General features: G+C 49.5%; 1 protein-coding gene across 3 annotated transcripts in view; it reads right to left on the reverse strand.

Moving 5' to 3' along the window:
* Positions 1-16,763, reverse strand: part of TMEM104 (transmembrane protein 104) — a 62,537-nt gene that overhangs the window by 18,485 nt on the left and 27,289 nt on the right. For all 3 annotated transcript variants that reach the window (XM_068151591.1, XM_068151589.1, XM_068151590.1), the window contains exon 9: positions 2,723-2,816. In XM_068151591.1, the coding sequence (XP_068007692.1) occupies positions 2,723-2,816 (94 nt within the window). The remainder of the gene's footprint in view (positions 1-2,722; positions 2,817-16,763) is intronic.

Raw genomic sequence — 16,763 nt, forward strand, 5'->3', positions numbered from 1 at the left:
GGTCACTGGCATTCAGGCAGAAGAAGTTCAGAAGATCACAAAACACCAGCCAAGACCATTCTTTAGGATCTAAGCTCTCAAAGCATCAACAAAAGACCAGCTCACAGCTCTGCTTTTGGAGGAGGGGAGAGGAGTGATGTGAGGACATGGGAGAAGCCAGCTTGACAAATAGGGGCAGGCCAGGATCCATCCTCAGCCCGCGGTCCGCAGGCAGAGCTATGCTCCGTTCCCTCCGTCACGTGGCTGTTTGATAAATTGTCTTTCCTAATAAATCTATCCCTCACTGTACACATAAGGAATCTGTAGCTCTAAGTAGCCACTGAGGTGCTGTCAGGGTCATTAAATATCATTATCTGGGGCAGCTGTTCCCCAGCGTGCTGACGCAGGAATCAATCAGGCTAAAGCATGAATTTCCCCTACCCTTCTCCAAACACTGCCTTTGTCCCTCTCCATCAAGTGATGAAAAAGGGAAACTGTTCTGCCTCTCTGCCAAGCTTTAGCAATCCTCAGACTGCAAGGAGCTGGCTGGAGGGAAACCAGTGGCAGAGCAGGCAGGCAGGCATCAGGTTGTCACAGAGACAGGATGAGGTCTGACCGATGTCTTTAGCAGCAAAGGGGATGTGGGGCGACTGGAAACAAGCAGAGGTTACACTTTTCTGCTAACAAAACCCACCCCAGAACTTCCTTTAATACCCCTTAGGAGATAACCTCTATCTCTGAAGAGCATGGGGGGGGGCTTTCAACCCTTTCATGTGCTCAGACCACAAAAGGGAAAACCAGACACTCTGGATTTGCACAGCATCCAAGGTCAGGATTTGTTAACTCGAGCTCCTCAGCAGCTGAGACTCAAGGGCTTAAAAGCCAACCTTATTTTCCTGGGTGATAACTTCTTAACCCTGCCTCAGATGTTCTCAAGAACAGAGAATCTCTGTTCCTCTCCAGTGACTGCCAGTCACTTCCAAAGAGACCCACAGGCCTCTGAACCCACAGAGAGTGGATGATACCCAACTGAAGTCAGGGCAAGTGGAGGTGTGTGGTGGGGAATAGTCTGAGAGTGGCTTTTATTCCTGTTCCAGGTCAGTGATGAGTATATACAGAATCAATTCTGTGCTTGAGTGGTGTGGACCCATGAACCAGGAGGCAGTCTGAAATGCTGCTGGTGCTGTAAATCTCTCTGCTAGCCATGAGCAGTTTCTCTGTCTAGGTCACACAAAACAATGCAAACCTTAATATACGGATTCTGAGATAAGCCTCCAGAACACCACCTCCTCCTCCCCAGCCTTTAAGGGTATGCTCACACATGAGGCAGAGGAGAGACAGCTGCATCTTTGGATGACAAAAGCACTGCAGTAGCAACATCTTACTTCCCTGAAGGGAACTCTTGTCTCCACCAGAGCTCTTCTTGGCAATAAGATGTTGAAAAGAAGTCACAAGAGAGGATGTTCCCAAGCACAACAGACCTGGGTTTGGGGCTTCCAGTGCAGCACATCCTATGCTAAAGCAAGGCCCAGGGAAAAGCAATGCAAAGAGATGCTAAACCAAGGGTGGGAAGCCTGACAGAAGTGCCTTTTGTTCTCAGTCCAAAACAAAGAGTGTGCAAAATCTGTTGGCCACATGCTGAGAAAGTGAGAACCTCACTGCTGAACAGCAACTGGTGGGAAACATAGAATCAGAATTGGTTTGGGTTGGAAAAGACCTTTGAGATCATAGAGTCCAAGCACACTCTGATTCTACCAAGTCTGGTGCTAAACCATGCCCCTCAGCACCACATCTCTGTGTCTTCTAAACACCTCCAGGGATGGACATTTAACTACCTCCCTGGGGAACCTGTTTCAGTCTTTGAGAGTTCTGGAACTCTTGATCCAGAGGCTGGAGAATTCTTTCAGTGACGAAATTTTGTGTAATATCCAACCTAAACCTCCCCTGGTACAGTTTGAAGCCATTTCCTCTTGTCCTACTGCTTGTTCCTTTGGAGAAGATACCAATCCCCAGCTGGTTCCCACCTGGCCTCCTCTTCTCCAGACTAAACCACCCCAGATCCCTCAGCTGCTCCTCAAGAGACTTGTACTCCAGACCCTTCATCTTCACTGCCCATCTCTGGACCCACTCCATCACCTCCATGTCCTTTGAATGAGAGGCTCAAAACTGAATGTAATACACAAGGTATGGCCTCACCAATTCCCAGTACAAGGTCCAATGACTACCCTGCTCCTACTGGCTACACTGGTTTTGACACAGACCAGGAAGCTGTTGGTCTTCTTGGCCACCTGAGCACACACTGGCTCACATTCATCTGAGTGTCTGCCAACACCCCCAGGACTTTCTCTGCTGAGCAGCTTTTCAGCCACTCTGCCCCAAGGCTGGAGTGCTGCAAGGGGTTGTTGTGACCCAAGTGCAGGACTTGGCACTTGGCACATTGTTAACCCCCTGCACAGCAGACTCTTCCAAAGCTCCTCTGCCTCTCACACAAACCAGATTCAACCTTCCTCTACCAGCTCCCACCTGACTCAGAACTGTGTGTTCTGTTTTAATCTGAAATTTCATCCTAGAACAAAAATCCTGTTTCTCAAAAGTTTATCAGGCCTGGACAACCCTCCTCAGAGAGGCAGTTCTGGCAAGCACTGGCTTCCAAACAGGAGCACCTGGCCTAAGAGCTGCACTGGCAGCATGACTCAGGTTCTACCTATGGTAAAGAGGTAGCCAAGACTCTGCCAAGACTCACCTATCCATCTCATCAGGGATGTCACAATCTGAAGATATTTGGTCTTCTGCACGTTGAAGAAGGTGAAAGGACCCAGAAGGAGAGTGAATGCTGCCTGGAAGGACAACAAAAACACACAATAGATTAAAAGCCAGAAATGCTACAACCACAGAATAGTTTGGGTTGGAAGGGACCTTAATAGCCTTCTTGTTCCAACCCCCTGCCACAGGCAGGGATAGCTTCCACTAGCCCAGCTTGCTCAAGGCCCTTTCCAGCCTGGCCTTGTACACCTCCAAGGAGGGGACATCCACAACTTCCTTGGGCAACCTTTTGCAGTGTCTCACCACCAAATTCTGCTAGTAAGATGAATTTGTCAGTAAAGCAAAAGCTGGCCTTGGATGCTCACCTCCAGACACATCTGTTTTTTGTGGACCTTTCCTTGTTGCTTAATGTTACAGCTAAGTTGGCTGAAAAACAAGGGGTCAAGCAAGCTGTTCAGTATCAGAGAACATGCCTCAGGCAGAAACAGAGCACAGGATCCTCTTGGCTCTGGCTGCTCCAGCACTCCTTTACTGACACATTTCAGTTAGAGCTCAGGGTGCAGCCTTATGGAACATGAAATATTAAACTGTGGCCTCTTTGTCTCAGTACATGCTCAGTTTAGGTTTGAATAGCAATAGCCATGCCCAGTCTGCTCACATTAACATTGATGGGGGAGCTTCAGGGTGGCCCAGGCTCAACAGCAGTGGAGCCAGCTCTGCCCATGCTTTAAGCTGTCCCTTTTGGAGCAGGAGGCTAGAGTGTTAACAGTTAAGCTGCTGACTTGCAAGCTGAAAACTTGGGCAAATTGAGGAAGTAAAACTAATCAAAGAGATACCCAGAAGAAAGGCCTTCATTCAGGGTGGAAATTACAGGCCCTGTCAATGAAGACAAATCTTTCTGCACTGCCCTCCAAGACAGATATTAAGAGCCCAGTGTTTCTCAGTAAGTCAAACTGGGAGATGCTGCAGTACCAGTCTGCTGCATCTCTTTCAGCTGGCTGCAAAAGTATATCCAACCAAGCTGGAAATTCACATTACACAGCTTCCCACACTGAGTTTCTTCTAGCAGTCTCCTAGGACACCAGGCAACCAAAGTCATGGAGTACTCCAACTATGGAGTGCCATGCCCAGCTCTGGAGTCTTCAGAACATGGACCTGTTGGAGTGGGTCTGGAAGACTGGAAACTCTCTGCTCTGAGGACAGGCTGAGAGAGTGGGGGTTGCTCAGCTTGAAGAAAAAAAGGCTCCAGGGAGACCTTATTGAAGCCTTTCAGTACTTGTATGAGATAAGAAGAAAGCTCAGGACAGACTTGAGCAGGGCCTGCTGTGACAGGACAAGGGGTGATGGTTTAAAACTAAGAGAGATTCAGACTGAAGAGAAGGAAGCAGTGTTTGACAGAGGCTGGTGAGACCCTGGTTCAGGTTGCCCAGAGAGGTGGGAGATGCCCTATCCCCAGAACTATTAGAGGTCAGGTTGCTGGGGGACTCCGAGTAATCTGCTCTAGTTGCAGATGTGCCTGATGACTGCAAGGGTTTGGACTAGATGAGCTTTAAAGGTCCTTTCCAACCCAAACCATTCTGTGCTGTCAGCCCAAGCACAGAGCAGCAGTGTCCCATTCAGCACCATCTCTTCTGCTTGGGTTCTGAGCAGAACTTGAGTCCTGCCTAGACCAGGCAGAAGAGAAAAGGCTTCACTGAAGGCAAACCACAGGCCTGGACTGAGGTCTGAACATGAACTGAGAGAAGTTACTGAAACCAGGAAGGCAATGTGGGTGCTGTAACACCAGAGAGAGCCCTGCCTGTCATTCATGGGATGGCACAGGCTAGTGATACACAACAGGTCCAAAAGCTGTTAAGCCAGAGCTCTCCAGCAAGTCACAGCACACATTGTACAGATTTGTTGGGCATCCCAAAGGGATTTTTAAACACCAACATGCAACATTAATATTTACACATTGCTCTTTGCCATGACTCTTTCAAAGCACTACCCAAAAAAAACACCCAGGTGTCACCAGAAGGGAAGGACTGGGATTCAAAAGGGCAGGCTGTGGAGCCTCAAGGTCTCTGTCAGCCCCAACAGAGTCAGTGCCAGAACAGAACTGAAGCTATTTTAAGAGCAGTCCAACCCCAAGAAACCTTTTTTTTGAGACAGTTTCAGAATATCTGCAAGGCAAATTGGAAACACCTCACATCCTAAGTATTCTCAGGTGACCAAAGTAAATCCAGAAGGGGAGCAGAGGGGAGCACCTTTGGTTTCACACGTTGCTTGCTGCAGATGGATTCTGATCTGAAGCCACCAGTTACACCAAGTCTTGTTTTTTCCCTCCTTGGAGGGGGTGGGGAGGGATGGGACACAGAAAACAGGCCCAGAATTTAGATTTGGGAAGCAACTGAGAATCCTTGGAGGGAATGCTGAAATCACACCATCACAGGCACCACTGGGAAGACTAAGAGCTAAACCAGCCTCAACACTTCCAGTTTTACCACAGAAGCAAACCAGCCAGTTGCAATCACAGCATTGAAGGGTACAACTACCTGGAGGGGCCAGGAGGGGGTTGCCTCTTCTCCCAGGCAACCAGCACCAGAATGAGAGGACACAGTCTCAAGCTGCACCAGGCTGGAGGTGAGGAGAAAGTTCTTCCCAGAGAGTTGTTAGCCATTGGGATGTGCTGCCCAGCGAGGTGGCAGAGTTGCCATCTCTGGAGGTGTTCAAGAGGGGATTGGACATGGCACTTGGTGTCATGGTCTAGTAGACATGAGGTCTTGGGGGACAGGTTGGACTTGATGATCTTTGAGGTCTTTTCCAACCTTGTTGACTCTATGATTGCTTTGGTTGGCAAAGCTCTCCAAGATTATCAACTCCAACCACCAGCCTAACACCACCATGGCCACTAACCCTGTCCCCAAGTGCCATGGCCACACATTTCTTGAACACCTCCAGGGATGGTGACTCCACCACTTCCCTGGGCAGCCTCTTGCAGTGTCTGACCACTCTTGCAGTGAAAAAATTTCTCCTCATCTCCAATCTAACCCTCCCCTGGCACAATTTCAGGCTGTTTCCTCTTGTTCTATCACCTGATACTAGGGAGAAGAGACCAACCCTCACCTCACCCACACCTCCTTTCACAGAGTTGTAGAGAAAAAGCACTGTTCTTTTAATGAAGAACTTAGAGCTAGTGTGAGGTGTCCCTGCCCATGACAGGGGGGTTGGAACTAGATGATCCTTGAGGTCCCTTCCAACCCTAACAGTTCTATGATTCTTCTCTCACCTTCTCCTGTCCTCCACAGCCTTGGGACAGCGCACGAGCTGCTGAAGAGACTCAAGAGTGACATAGGTGAAGGACTCAGAGGCACAGGAGACACCAACTCCCTCACTGGAAATTGGTCTGGAGTTTGTGACTAATTTCTTTCAGGCTCTTCTCCCAGCACACAGCCTGCTCAGTGCAGCCTCCCTTCAAGCCGTGTTAATAGCTGATGTGTCAGAAAGAGGCGAAACAAAACGAGCCGGAGGAAGGATGGTGGCAATTAAGGAACAGGTGTCCTCTGCAGATTAGAATGCTCCAGAACCAATTGCCAAGGCAGCACCTCAAACCACAGCAAAGACTGACACAAGATCACTGAGCACCAAAGCAGATGGGCCTGGAAACCTGATTTTCCTTGAGCAGAAGGAAGGAGCTGTGTTAAAGTGGACTTCAGGCTCAGCTGCTGAATAGCAGCATAAGGAGCTGGAAGAATGGCTTCAAATGGGAAGAAGCTTGATGCAGAGTAGAGCAGAGTAGAGCAGAGTAGACCTTTGAGATCATCAACACCATCTAATCAACTAAAGCATGGCACCAAGCACCCCATCAAGTCTCTTCCTAAACTCCTCCAGTGATGGTGACTCCACCACCTCCCTGGGCAGCACATACCCATGGCCAATCTCTCTTTCTGGGAAGAACTTCTTCCTAACATCCAGCCTAAACCTCCCCTGGTGCACCTTGAGAGATGAGGTATTAGAAGGGAATTCTTCCCCATGAGGGAGCTGAGGCACTGGAACAGGTAGCTCAGAGAAGTTGGGGAGGCTCCAACCCTGGAACTGTTCAAAGCCAGGCTGGATGAGGCCTTGAGCAACCTGGTCTAGTAGGAGGTGACCTTGTCCACACAAAGCGGGCTAAGAACTTGGTGACCTTCAAGGGCTCTTCCAACCCAAACCTTTCTGTGATCTCCTAATGAAGCACAAGGAATTCTTCTGGATGTTCCACTCTACTTCTTGCAGTTATTCTCCAGTGCTCAAGGCATCTTAAAACAACTAAATCCATGCAATTACTCTCTCAACTCTTTGTCTCCTCTTGGGGGCTTTTCTGCTCCATTCATGGGGAAAAGATACAAGTCTCTCTGCCTGCACGGTCAGATTCCTCTCCCATCCTTTAGGAGGGTGTTTCTCTTCCTAACAAGATCCTGGAACTGGTCCAAAGGGACCAAGTGAGAGATGAATTGAAATGCAGCAGAAATATATCAACTTTTCCACTTGATGCCTATTAAGCAAAGCAAGATGGATACCCGTGGATCAATACAAACAATGCCAAGGGCTGGGAATGAGATCAGGCTGCTTTGCTTTGCAGAGATTTGTGCCAATCAGGGCACACTGAGCTGCTTGAAAGGAGAGAGCAGAAGAGGGCATTAAACAGCCAGGATAACAGCACTTCAAAGGGAAATTTTGTCAGCTCCCCAGGGTTCAGCACCGGGAAGGAAGGAGGGGTCAGAGCCTCACCAATAACCAGGAGGCCCCACCTTGAGTGCTGGGTTCAGTTTTGGGGCTCTCCCTACAAGAAGGACATTTGTTGGGCAGAGAGGGCAATGAAGCTGGTGAAGGGTCTGGAAAAGAAGCCTTGTGAGGAGCAGCTGAAGGAACTGGGGTTGTTCAGACGTAAGAAAAAGAGGCTGAGGAAAGATCTCCTCACTCTCTACAGCTTCCTTTTCAGGAGAAAGGAAGTTAGACTGAGGTGAGGGTTGGGCTCTTCTCCCAAGTGAGAGGACAAGAGGGAATGGGAATTCCTCCTTGGGGTGAATCAGAAATAGCCTCAGGCTGCCCCAGGGAAGGTTTAGGTCAGACATTAGAAGAAACTTCTTCACTGAAATAGTTCTCCAACAGTGGAACAGGCTCCCCGTGGAGCTGGTTGAATCCCCATCCCTGGAGGTGTTTCAAAGAGGCAGAGATGTGGTGCTGTGGGCCATGGTTTAGCACCAGCCTTGGTAGAGTCAGAAGATGGCTGGACTCAATCTTCAGTCTTTTCCAGCTAAAACTATTCTCTGATTCTGTGACACAAGGGACAATGACTCAGTCCCTGGATTAGAGCTCATCTCATCATCAACTGTCAAAAGACTCCCAAGACCAGGAAGCCTGTTTAAAAACACATCCTCAAAAGAATGAGAAGAGACCATGATGCTTAGGAGGAGGAGGTCTACTTTCTCTACCTCCCTGTGCCAGACACCTTAATGCTCTTCTGACCCAGTGATTACACATGAAGAAAAGCTTTTTCCCCCCCTGTCAGGGAACACTGGAAGAGGCTGCCCAGGGAGGTTGTGGAATCTCCTTCTTTGGAGATATCCAAAGCCTACCTAGATGTCTTCCTGTGTGACCTATTCCAGGTGATCCTGCTTTGGCAGGGGGTTTGGACTGGATGATCTCTGAAGGTCCCTTCCAACCCCTAACATTCTGTGATTCTCTAAGTAGTTCCATAGCTTCTAAGTAAAAAGGAACCCCAAAATAAGCACCTCTAACAGACCCAAACTTTCCACCCTCAGGTTCCCCCCAGAGGGACATAATTCACAAAGTGTTTTTGTCACCCCTGCAGTTCAAACCAGCTCAAAACCACACAGAGAACTGCACCATTCAGCCCTGCCACAAGTCAATGCTGCAGAGCTCCTCCACATCCAATAGCGCTCTCAAGTTTTCCAGACCGCCTCTTGAGCCAGCTGAGATGTTTCCTTGGCTTTTTCCCCTCCCACCCCCACTCATCTAAAGCTTCAGCAAAATAACCCAAGGCAGAATGAGCACAGTCTCCTTTGATTAAAGGTTTTTCCACCACCAGTGAGGTGGTTTCCCTATTAGGACCAGGCAGGAGTACGTGGCTGATTCACTGCTGAACTCCAACAAGGTAAAGGAGTCCTTCCTTCAGCTAACTTAAGGAGGATCAGGTCTATTAAATGCTCTTTACATTCACAGGGTGGCACAGAGAGAAACCTTTACTGTGTTTTAGCACTGGAGTTGTTCCCTCCTTTCTCCTCAGGCTCCTCCATGAATCAGAAAGGGTCAGACAAGAGGCCAGGCTTGCTGAAGAGGGTCTGTGGAATCCACAGGCAGCAAACAAACGCAACAGACACAAACCTCTCTACTTCCCCTTCCTTTCCTATGCTGGAAAACAACATGAAGAGCCAGCACATCAGTGACCAAAAAAGCTGAAGTGTTTTTCTTGCTTTTACTGACACTTCCAGTCAGATAATTAGAAGCCAGCTAGTGTAGAGGAAAGAACAGCAGCTTGTCACCCTGCATTACGCTCTTCCCTGCAGGCTAGTAGGAGCACTGAGCAGTGCAGCAGCTTGCTCAACCCCTGGGAGGGTCTTGCCATCCACTCCTCCCACCAAGGCAAGCCATGCCAGCACAGGCAACGGAGGTTTGGGAGCCTCTCTGAGCCCACAACTCAGCTGACACTGCTTTCCCAGCCTCTGCACCTGTCAGCTCTTGGCATTTCAAAGTGCAAAGCAGGCTGGTCAGCTCGAGTCCTCTTGCCACAGGGGAGACTAGCTGGGGCTTACCACTGCCTGGGGTGTATTTGTCCATACACTTCTGCAAGTACATGTTATTAAAGCTCTTATGTTAAAAATTGGTTACATAACCTTGTTTATTGGCTTAGCTTCAAAAAGCAAAAGTAAGATCAAAGTGCTAATAGGACATCTGGCTGGTTTTATCAGCTTAGTTTCAAGCCAAGAGGGCCACCAAGAGAGCTCTCAACTACTAAGTGATGGCCAGCTAATGCCAAGAGTCTTTCAGACCATACAAGCACGTTTTAAACCACTCCAAGGACTGTATTGACCAAACAGGCTCTTCATTGACCTGAAGAGTCCATCTATCACTGAAATCAGCGTGGTTCAATAGCTTTCATCTAGTTGCCAGCAGGCAACTTCTGCACAGAAAGCCACTGGAGTACAGGAAGCACCATTAGCATCTCGAAGGGAGCTGACTCATGGATTAGGAGGCAGGAGCTACAGCATTAAGCCTACTGCCTGCACACATTGGCAGGAGGACCATCTGAAAGCCAGCTTCATTCATAACTGTCATCAGAACCTGCTTGTTTTCATGCTCCACAACCTCATCTGTAAGACTTGCATCTGTCTGTGGAGCTTGCTGAGTAGTGAATTAAAAAACAGGGGAGCTGCTGTTTCTTGTTGATTCAGAGCCTGGAAACTTTCTGACAGGTTGAGAAGCAGCAGCAAATTTACCTGAGCAATGGAGACGGTGAAGACTGACCTGGTTGAATGCAGCAAACACACCAGGAGCAGAGCAAAAAGAGTTGGAGGGGTTTTGGATAAATGCATTTGTGTGGTGTGGGGCTACCATACCAATACTAAGTCTCAGACATCAGGGCAAGGATCCCTCAGGTTTAATATGAAGACAGTAAAAAGTAATGCTCTCTCCTCAAGTACCTTTGGACTGGGGCCCTTCCTTTTCTCTTCATCCTCACTCAAAACCAGAACTCACCCCAAACCAAATCCTTCCTCAGAGACTCTTGCTTCTTCTTGATAAAAGGCTGGAAAAGACCTTTAAGATCAGCAAGTCCAACCACTACCAAGTCTACCTCAGACAAACTTCCTTCTAGGATAGTCTCAACTCCACCTCTGCAGACAATGATGTTTGGATTTCACAGAATCACAGACTAGTAGGGGTTGGAAGGGACCTCTGAAGATCATCTAGTCCAACTCCATTGCCAAAGCAGGGTCACCTAGGGCAGGTCATACAGGAACATGGCTAAAAGGGTTTGGAATCTCTCCAGACAAGGAGACTCCACCACCTCTCTGGGCAGCCTGCTCCAGGGTTCCAGCATCCTCACAGTAAAGAAGTTTTTTCTCACATTGAGGTGGAACTTCCTGTGCTCTCCTGTGGAACTGACTGTGTCAGTCTCCACTGGCCCTTGTCCTATCACTGGGCACCACTGAAAAGTGGCTGGCCCCTTCTTCTTGACACCCACCCCTCAGATATTTGTAAACATTAGTAAGATCCCCTCTCAGTCTTCTCTTTTCCAGGCCAAACAGCCCCAGGCCTCTCAGCCTTTCCTCATCAGAGAGATGTTCTATTCCCTTAATTACCTTGTAGCCTCCAGGGGACTCTCTCCAGTAGTTCCCTCTTTTGAACTGAGGAGCCCAGAACTGGACACAATACTCCAGATGAGGCCTCACTAGGGCAGAGTAGAAGGGGAGGAGAATTTCACAACTGTTAGCAATAGTGCCTCTCTCCCACAACAGAGAGCACAGCAAATAACCCAACTCTAATGGGGAAGCAAGCTGAGTTTTAAAGAAAAAAGTTACTGGTTGAACAGAAGAGGTTCTGCCCCCTTGGCTGGGAAGCTGAGACAGGACAATGTGCACACAGCATCCCCACAGCAAGGCAAGGTACGGGCAGGATGAAGCAAGCTCTCCTGAGCCAGCACCTCCCAGAGTAAGCCTTGTTTGATTCAGTGCTCAGGCACAAGGAGAGCCTCCTTCAGCAGAGCAGGGAGAGGCAGACATTTCATACATGCTGTCAGGAGTAGCAGCCCTGACACCCGTTCTGCTTCTGCAAGACAGCCCCGAGCTCGGAGCGATTTCACAACCCAGATGAGCACTAGAGGGGACAGACAAAACACTCCAAGGAAACCACACTGCACAAGTGCCAACATCAAACAAGATGTTAGCAGAACAAGGGGCCTGGCTGCTCTGCTCCCACCTCTGCAGTGTCTAAGGAGGCATCCAGGAAATGAGCAAACCAAAAAGCAAAACCTGATTTACCAGCATTGACAGAGGGTCAGAGGTTCTAGCCCTGGCTGGAAGCTTGAAGCAAACCTCTTTGTCTTCAGCAGAGCAGTTTCTTACGAGCCACTGCTCCTATTCACACCTCCAGGGGAACCTAGTGTTGGCTTTGGAGAGAAATATTAAATGCAATTTACAGTTCCAGCTCCTGTCTGTGACCCCTAGGTAAAGAAAGCAGAGCTTTGTAACATTTCAGAGCTGCCTGCAGCCTCTGGTAGTTCCTCTGCACCCCTTTCAAGTTGTGGCAACTGCTATACTACCCAGCAGCAGGCTCCAGCTGCTCATGCCAGGGCTTCAGCGCTTTTCAGCTAAAGGGTATCAAGGGGACAGGGTCTCAAGTGCAACACAGTGTCCCCTCTGCTATCTCTCCTCCCCTTCACTAGGGTGACAAGGCCACATTTCTCTCCAGCATGAGCTCATATCTCAAGCTAGAGAGCCAGATGGCACATCAGTGAGGGCAGCAATCCAAGCTTTCGTTGGTAAAGCTTTACCCCTCGCAGTGGACGGTACAAATATAAATACATGAAAGGAGTCTGATTGTTCAGGAAGGAGCTTTTTAGAGAACTGAAGGAGAAAAAAAAAGTAATAGAGCTGAAGGTCCACAGCCTCTCAAGGCTGGAGGCAGGGCTGCAGCAGGGGTTGTGCTGATAGGCAGCAAGTTATCATCAGACAAGCGATAATGAAGCTCAGAGCTGGTTGAAGGGAGATAAACCAGCCACAGAACATGGATTGGTCGAAGAAGTTGAGAGGCAAGAGGGATTTTAACCTCCAGATCCCCTGTTGAGGCAGGAAGTCACAACAGAGGGAGGATGCAACTGCCAGATATCCCACAAGGAATATTTATAGATAAAGCAACAAGGGCAGTTCTGCTCCGAGTACCGCAGGCATCTGCTGCCACAGCAGCTCGGGTGATTAACATCCTGCTCTTGGGACACCTGGCAGAGGCTTGGGCTCATAACTCACATGCAGCATAATGCTGGCACTGAGGAGCCCTCACCCACCTTTCTCCCAGTACCTCCAGGCAGGGAGGAGGTATCCTCCAAGAACTAAGACCTCAGCTGCTGCCAGGTTGGTTTTAGCCAGCGAAGCAAGTGGCATTTCACCCACCTGCACCTGTGGTACCCTTCAAGCTGGATGATGTCTCTCATGGTTCCTCTGCCACCACATGCCCAGCACTCCCTCCAAATGGAAGGCCTTCAAGAGCTGGCAAGAAACACCTGTATCCCCAAAAGTACTGACTTCAGCAGAGCTGAATATGACCTAGAGATGTTCAAAGGCTCTAGTTCAGCATCAGCTTCTGATTTTGACTTCCCAGGTAGCACACAAGTGTACTTGTCCCAGCTGCTGCCCTTGGAAGCAATGATGGAGCTGTTCAAAAAGACCATGGCACTTCAGGATGTGGTTTAATGGGCATGGGGGTGTTGGGCTGACAGTTGGACTCGATGATCTTAGAGGTCTTTTCCAACCCTAATGATTCTATGATCTTGCTGGGCACCCAACAGACCAAGGGCCAAGCAAGCAACTGAGCAGCCTCTACATGCAGCTCTAGGAGGTCAAGGCAGAAGCAGCACAAGGACAGCAAGGTGGTACCAGAAGGTGCTGCTCTCCTCTCCCCATCCTGGCTCAGGACCACAGCCAGTTTCTGGAACTGGCCCATCTCTGAGCAGGAGAAGCTTTCCACTTTGGAAAGAACACCCTGGAAAACCAGTTCTTCCTCCCCTTTAAAGTGAAGAAATCCAGACCCAAAGTCATTCAGTGCAAGGATTGCAGCTCCTGGCACACCTGGGATGTGCAGGATCACAGCCAGCGGCAGGCTCGCTCTCTCTGGGGTAAATACACTTCCATTATCATTTTTCACAACAGAAGGAAGATGGAGGCCAGTAATAACCCTGAGGTGACTGGCATCTAATTTTTCATCATTGGAGTATTTATGGCACAGCCATTTGCAGCATCTTGTAATCACTTTACCGCCTCCTTGACCCCTGGCTCCCCCTTATTCTGCATCTCCTAATTGCATCTGAACGAGCAGGAGGAAAGCAGCAAAGTGGAGAGATGCAGGAGAGCTGAATGGTTGGTTTGTGATACTTGGAAGGACAGCAGAGGAGTTGCAGAGCCAGGTTTGGCTGTACCTCCCACCACCAGCTTGCTTTGGCCTCCCACAGGCACTGAAACAGGAGCCTTCCTCCCTCCTGACACCATGAGGAGCTGTCCTCTGCCTCCCCTATTTATCAGCACGGTACCAGAGATTAATGAGTTCCCTCCACCAAAGTGTGAGGGCACAGCCATCACACAGAGACACTGCCCCAAATCCTTGTGCATTCACAGCCTCTCCTGGCAGGGTATTGGCAACTACAACAATATTTATATTGACTGCAAAAGCCCCTGGGTTAGACAGCAGCAAGCGAGGGAGACGCGGAGCAGTGTGACATGGATGCTCCGAGGGCCCTGCAAACCTATCAAGCTACAAACTGCCAGGGTTAGGAAGCACTTGGGTTCAGCAAGGATGACTGTTCCTGAAGGCCACTAACTCCTTGTCTGCCACAACACAACCAGGGCCTCCACCACTAAGTCATCACTTCCCTTTTTCACTCTACAGACTTCTCAGTTGAGTTTCCCACGATTCTTCAGCCGGAGTTTTGGGCTCTCCTGTTCAAGAGGGGCAGGAACCTACTGGAGAGTGTCCAATGGAAAGCTATGAGGATGATGAAGGGACCTGAACATCTCTCCTATGAAGAAAGCCTGAGTCCTGGGGCTGTTTAGTATTGAAAAGAAAAGGCTCAGAGAAGCTCTTACTGATGTTTATAAATATCTGAGGGGTGGGTGTCAAGATGAAGGAGCCAGGCTCTTTCCAGTGCCCAGTGACAGGGCAAGGAACAATGGGTACCAGCTGGCACACAGGAGGTTCCACCTCAACATGAGGAGAAACTTCTTTACTGTGAGGGTGACAGAACACTGGAGCAAGCTGCCCAGATAAGTTGTGGAGTCTCCTCTGGAGATTCCAAACCCACCTAGATGCATTCCTGTGTGACCTGACCTGGGTGATCCCGGTTTGTCAGGGGGACTGAACTAGATGATCTCTAGAGGTCCCTTCCAAGCTCTAACATTCTATGATCCATTCCCTTCAGGCAGCTCCTGCCTGACACTGCAAAAGGAATGGTCCCACACTTTGTAACTCCTCTGCAGCAGCGCAAAAGCAAGAGGTAAAGCCTTGCTGCTTGGGGCTAGTGGGGAGCCTGCTTGCTCCAGGCCTTCCCCGTACAGTGCCGACCAAACTGCTGCAACAGGCTTCGGAGATCAGCCCTGCCTGAGAGCATTATACCTACTCCAACTGACAAGATAAATCCCAGCTGCATTATTTGTATTTATAGTCCTGCTTACAGAAGCATGAGCCACGTGTGGGATTTGCTGATGTAGTCCAAAAAATCCACATTTTTGGACAAGAGCGTCCGTGATCTCACCCAGACAGAGAGCGCGATTTAGGAGGCTGTTAAGAAGCTCCAGACTTATTTAGGAGCATCAAGAGATACCAGTGCATCCAAAGCTCTGCCCTCCACGGCCTCTGCTAACGTTCAGAGTGCCCAGGCTGCACAGTTCTGCAGCCCTGCTGCTCCCTACCTGTGTGTTAAGGAATTCATGATCGTTTCAGGGGAGGAGAGCTCAAGATTGCTGTCTTAACCGGCTGAAAACGCTGATGTGAATCAGGCAGGCAGCAAGGTCAGACCTCTGCTCAGAGACAAAACTGGTGTTAAAGCACTGACCAAAATGCTGGAAAATGAGCTGGGGAGAAAAATGCTGGTGTTGCACCTCCCAGGGGAGCACTTAGCTGACTTAACAGGTCTCCTCCAAGGCTGGATTCTAGGGTGCTGTCACTATCACTGCGCAAAATAACAGCATGCAGGGGAAGTGCATTTAGTGCTTGTTTTCTACAAGCATGCCCCCAGTGAAAGATCTGAGAGTCTGCTGGAACAGTCTTGACCAAGCAAAGAGGCTTTAAAAGGCTCTTTTTATAGAATCACAGAATGGTTTGGGTTGGAAAGGACCTTAAAGATCATCTTGTTCCACACCCCCCCCACCGCCATGAGACTGGACACCTTCCTCTAGAGCAGGTTGCTCAAGACCCTGTCCAGCCTGGCCTTGAACAGGGCATTGAGTCCATCATCAGGAAATTTGCACCAAACTGGGGTGCAGGAGTTGATCTGCTGGAGGGTAGAGGGGCTTTGAAGAGGGACCCCGACAGGTTGGACAGATGGGCAGAGTCCAAGGGCATGAGATTGAACACATCCAAGTGCCAGGTTCTGCACATTGGCCACAGCAACCCCAGGCAGTGCTACAGGCTGGGGTCAGAGTGGCTGCAGAGCAGCCAGGCATAGAGGGACCTGGGGGTACTGATTGACAGCTGCTGAACATGAGCCTGCAGTGTGCCCAGGCAGCCAAGAGGGCCAATGGCATCCTGGCCTGCATTAGGAATAGTGTGGCCAGCAGGAGCAGGGAGGTCATTGTGCCCTGTACTCAGCAGTGGTTAGGCCACACCTTGAGTCCTGTGTCCAGTTCTGGGCCCCTCAGTTTAGGAAAGATGTTGAGTTGCTGGAAGTGTCCAGAGAAGGGCAACAAAGCTGGGGAGGGGTTTGGCACATAAGCCCTATAAAGAGAGGCTGAGGGAGCTGGGGTTGCTTAGGCTGGAGGAGAGGAGGCTCAGGGGAGACCTTCTTGCTCTTTATAACTACCTGAAGGGAGGTTGTAGCCAGGTGGGGGTTGGTCTCTTCTCCCAGGCAAGCAGCACCAGAACAAGAGGATAGAGTCTCAAGCTGTGCCAAGGGAGGTTTAGGCTGGAGGTGAGAAGAAAGTTCTTCCCAGAGAGAGTTGTTAGCCATTGGAATGTGCTGCCCAGGGAGGTGGTGGAGTCATCATCATTGGAGGTGTTTAGGAAGAGACTTGATAGGGTGCTTGGTTGCATGGTTTAGTTGATTAGGTGGTGTTGGA

The sequence above is a fragment of the Melanerpes formicivorus genome, unplaced genomic scaffold, assembly GCF_026170545.1.
Source record: "Melanerpes formicivorus ecotype bairdi unplaced genomic scaffold, bMelFor1.0.p_v2 SCAF_21, whole genome shotgun sequence".
In the NCBI taxonomy this organism is placed as follows: domain Eukaryota; kingdom Metazoa; phylum Chordata; class Aves; order Piciformes; family Picidae; genus Melanerpes; species Melanerpes formicivorus.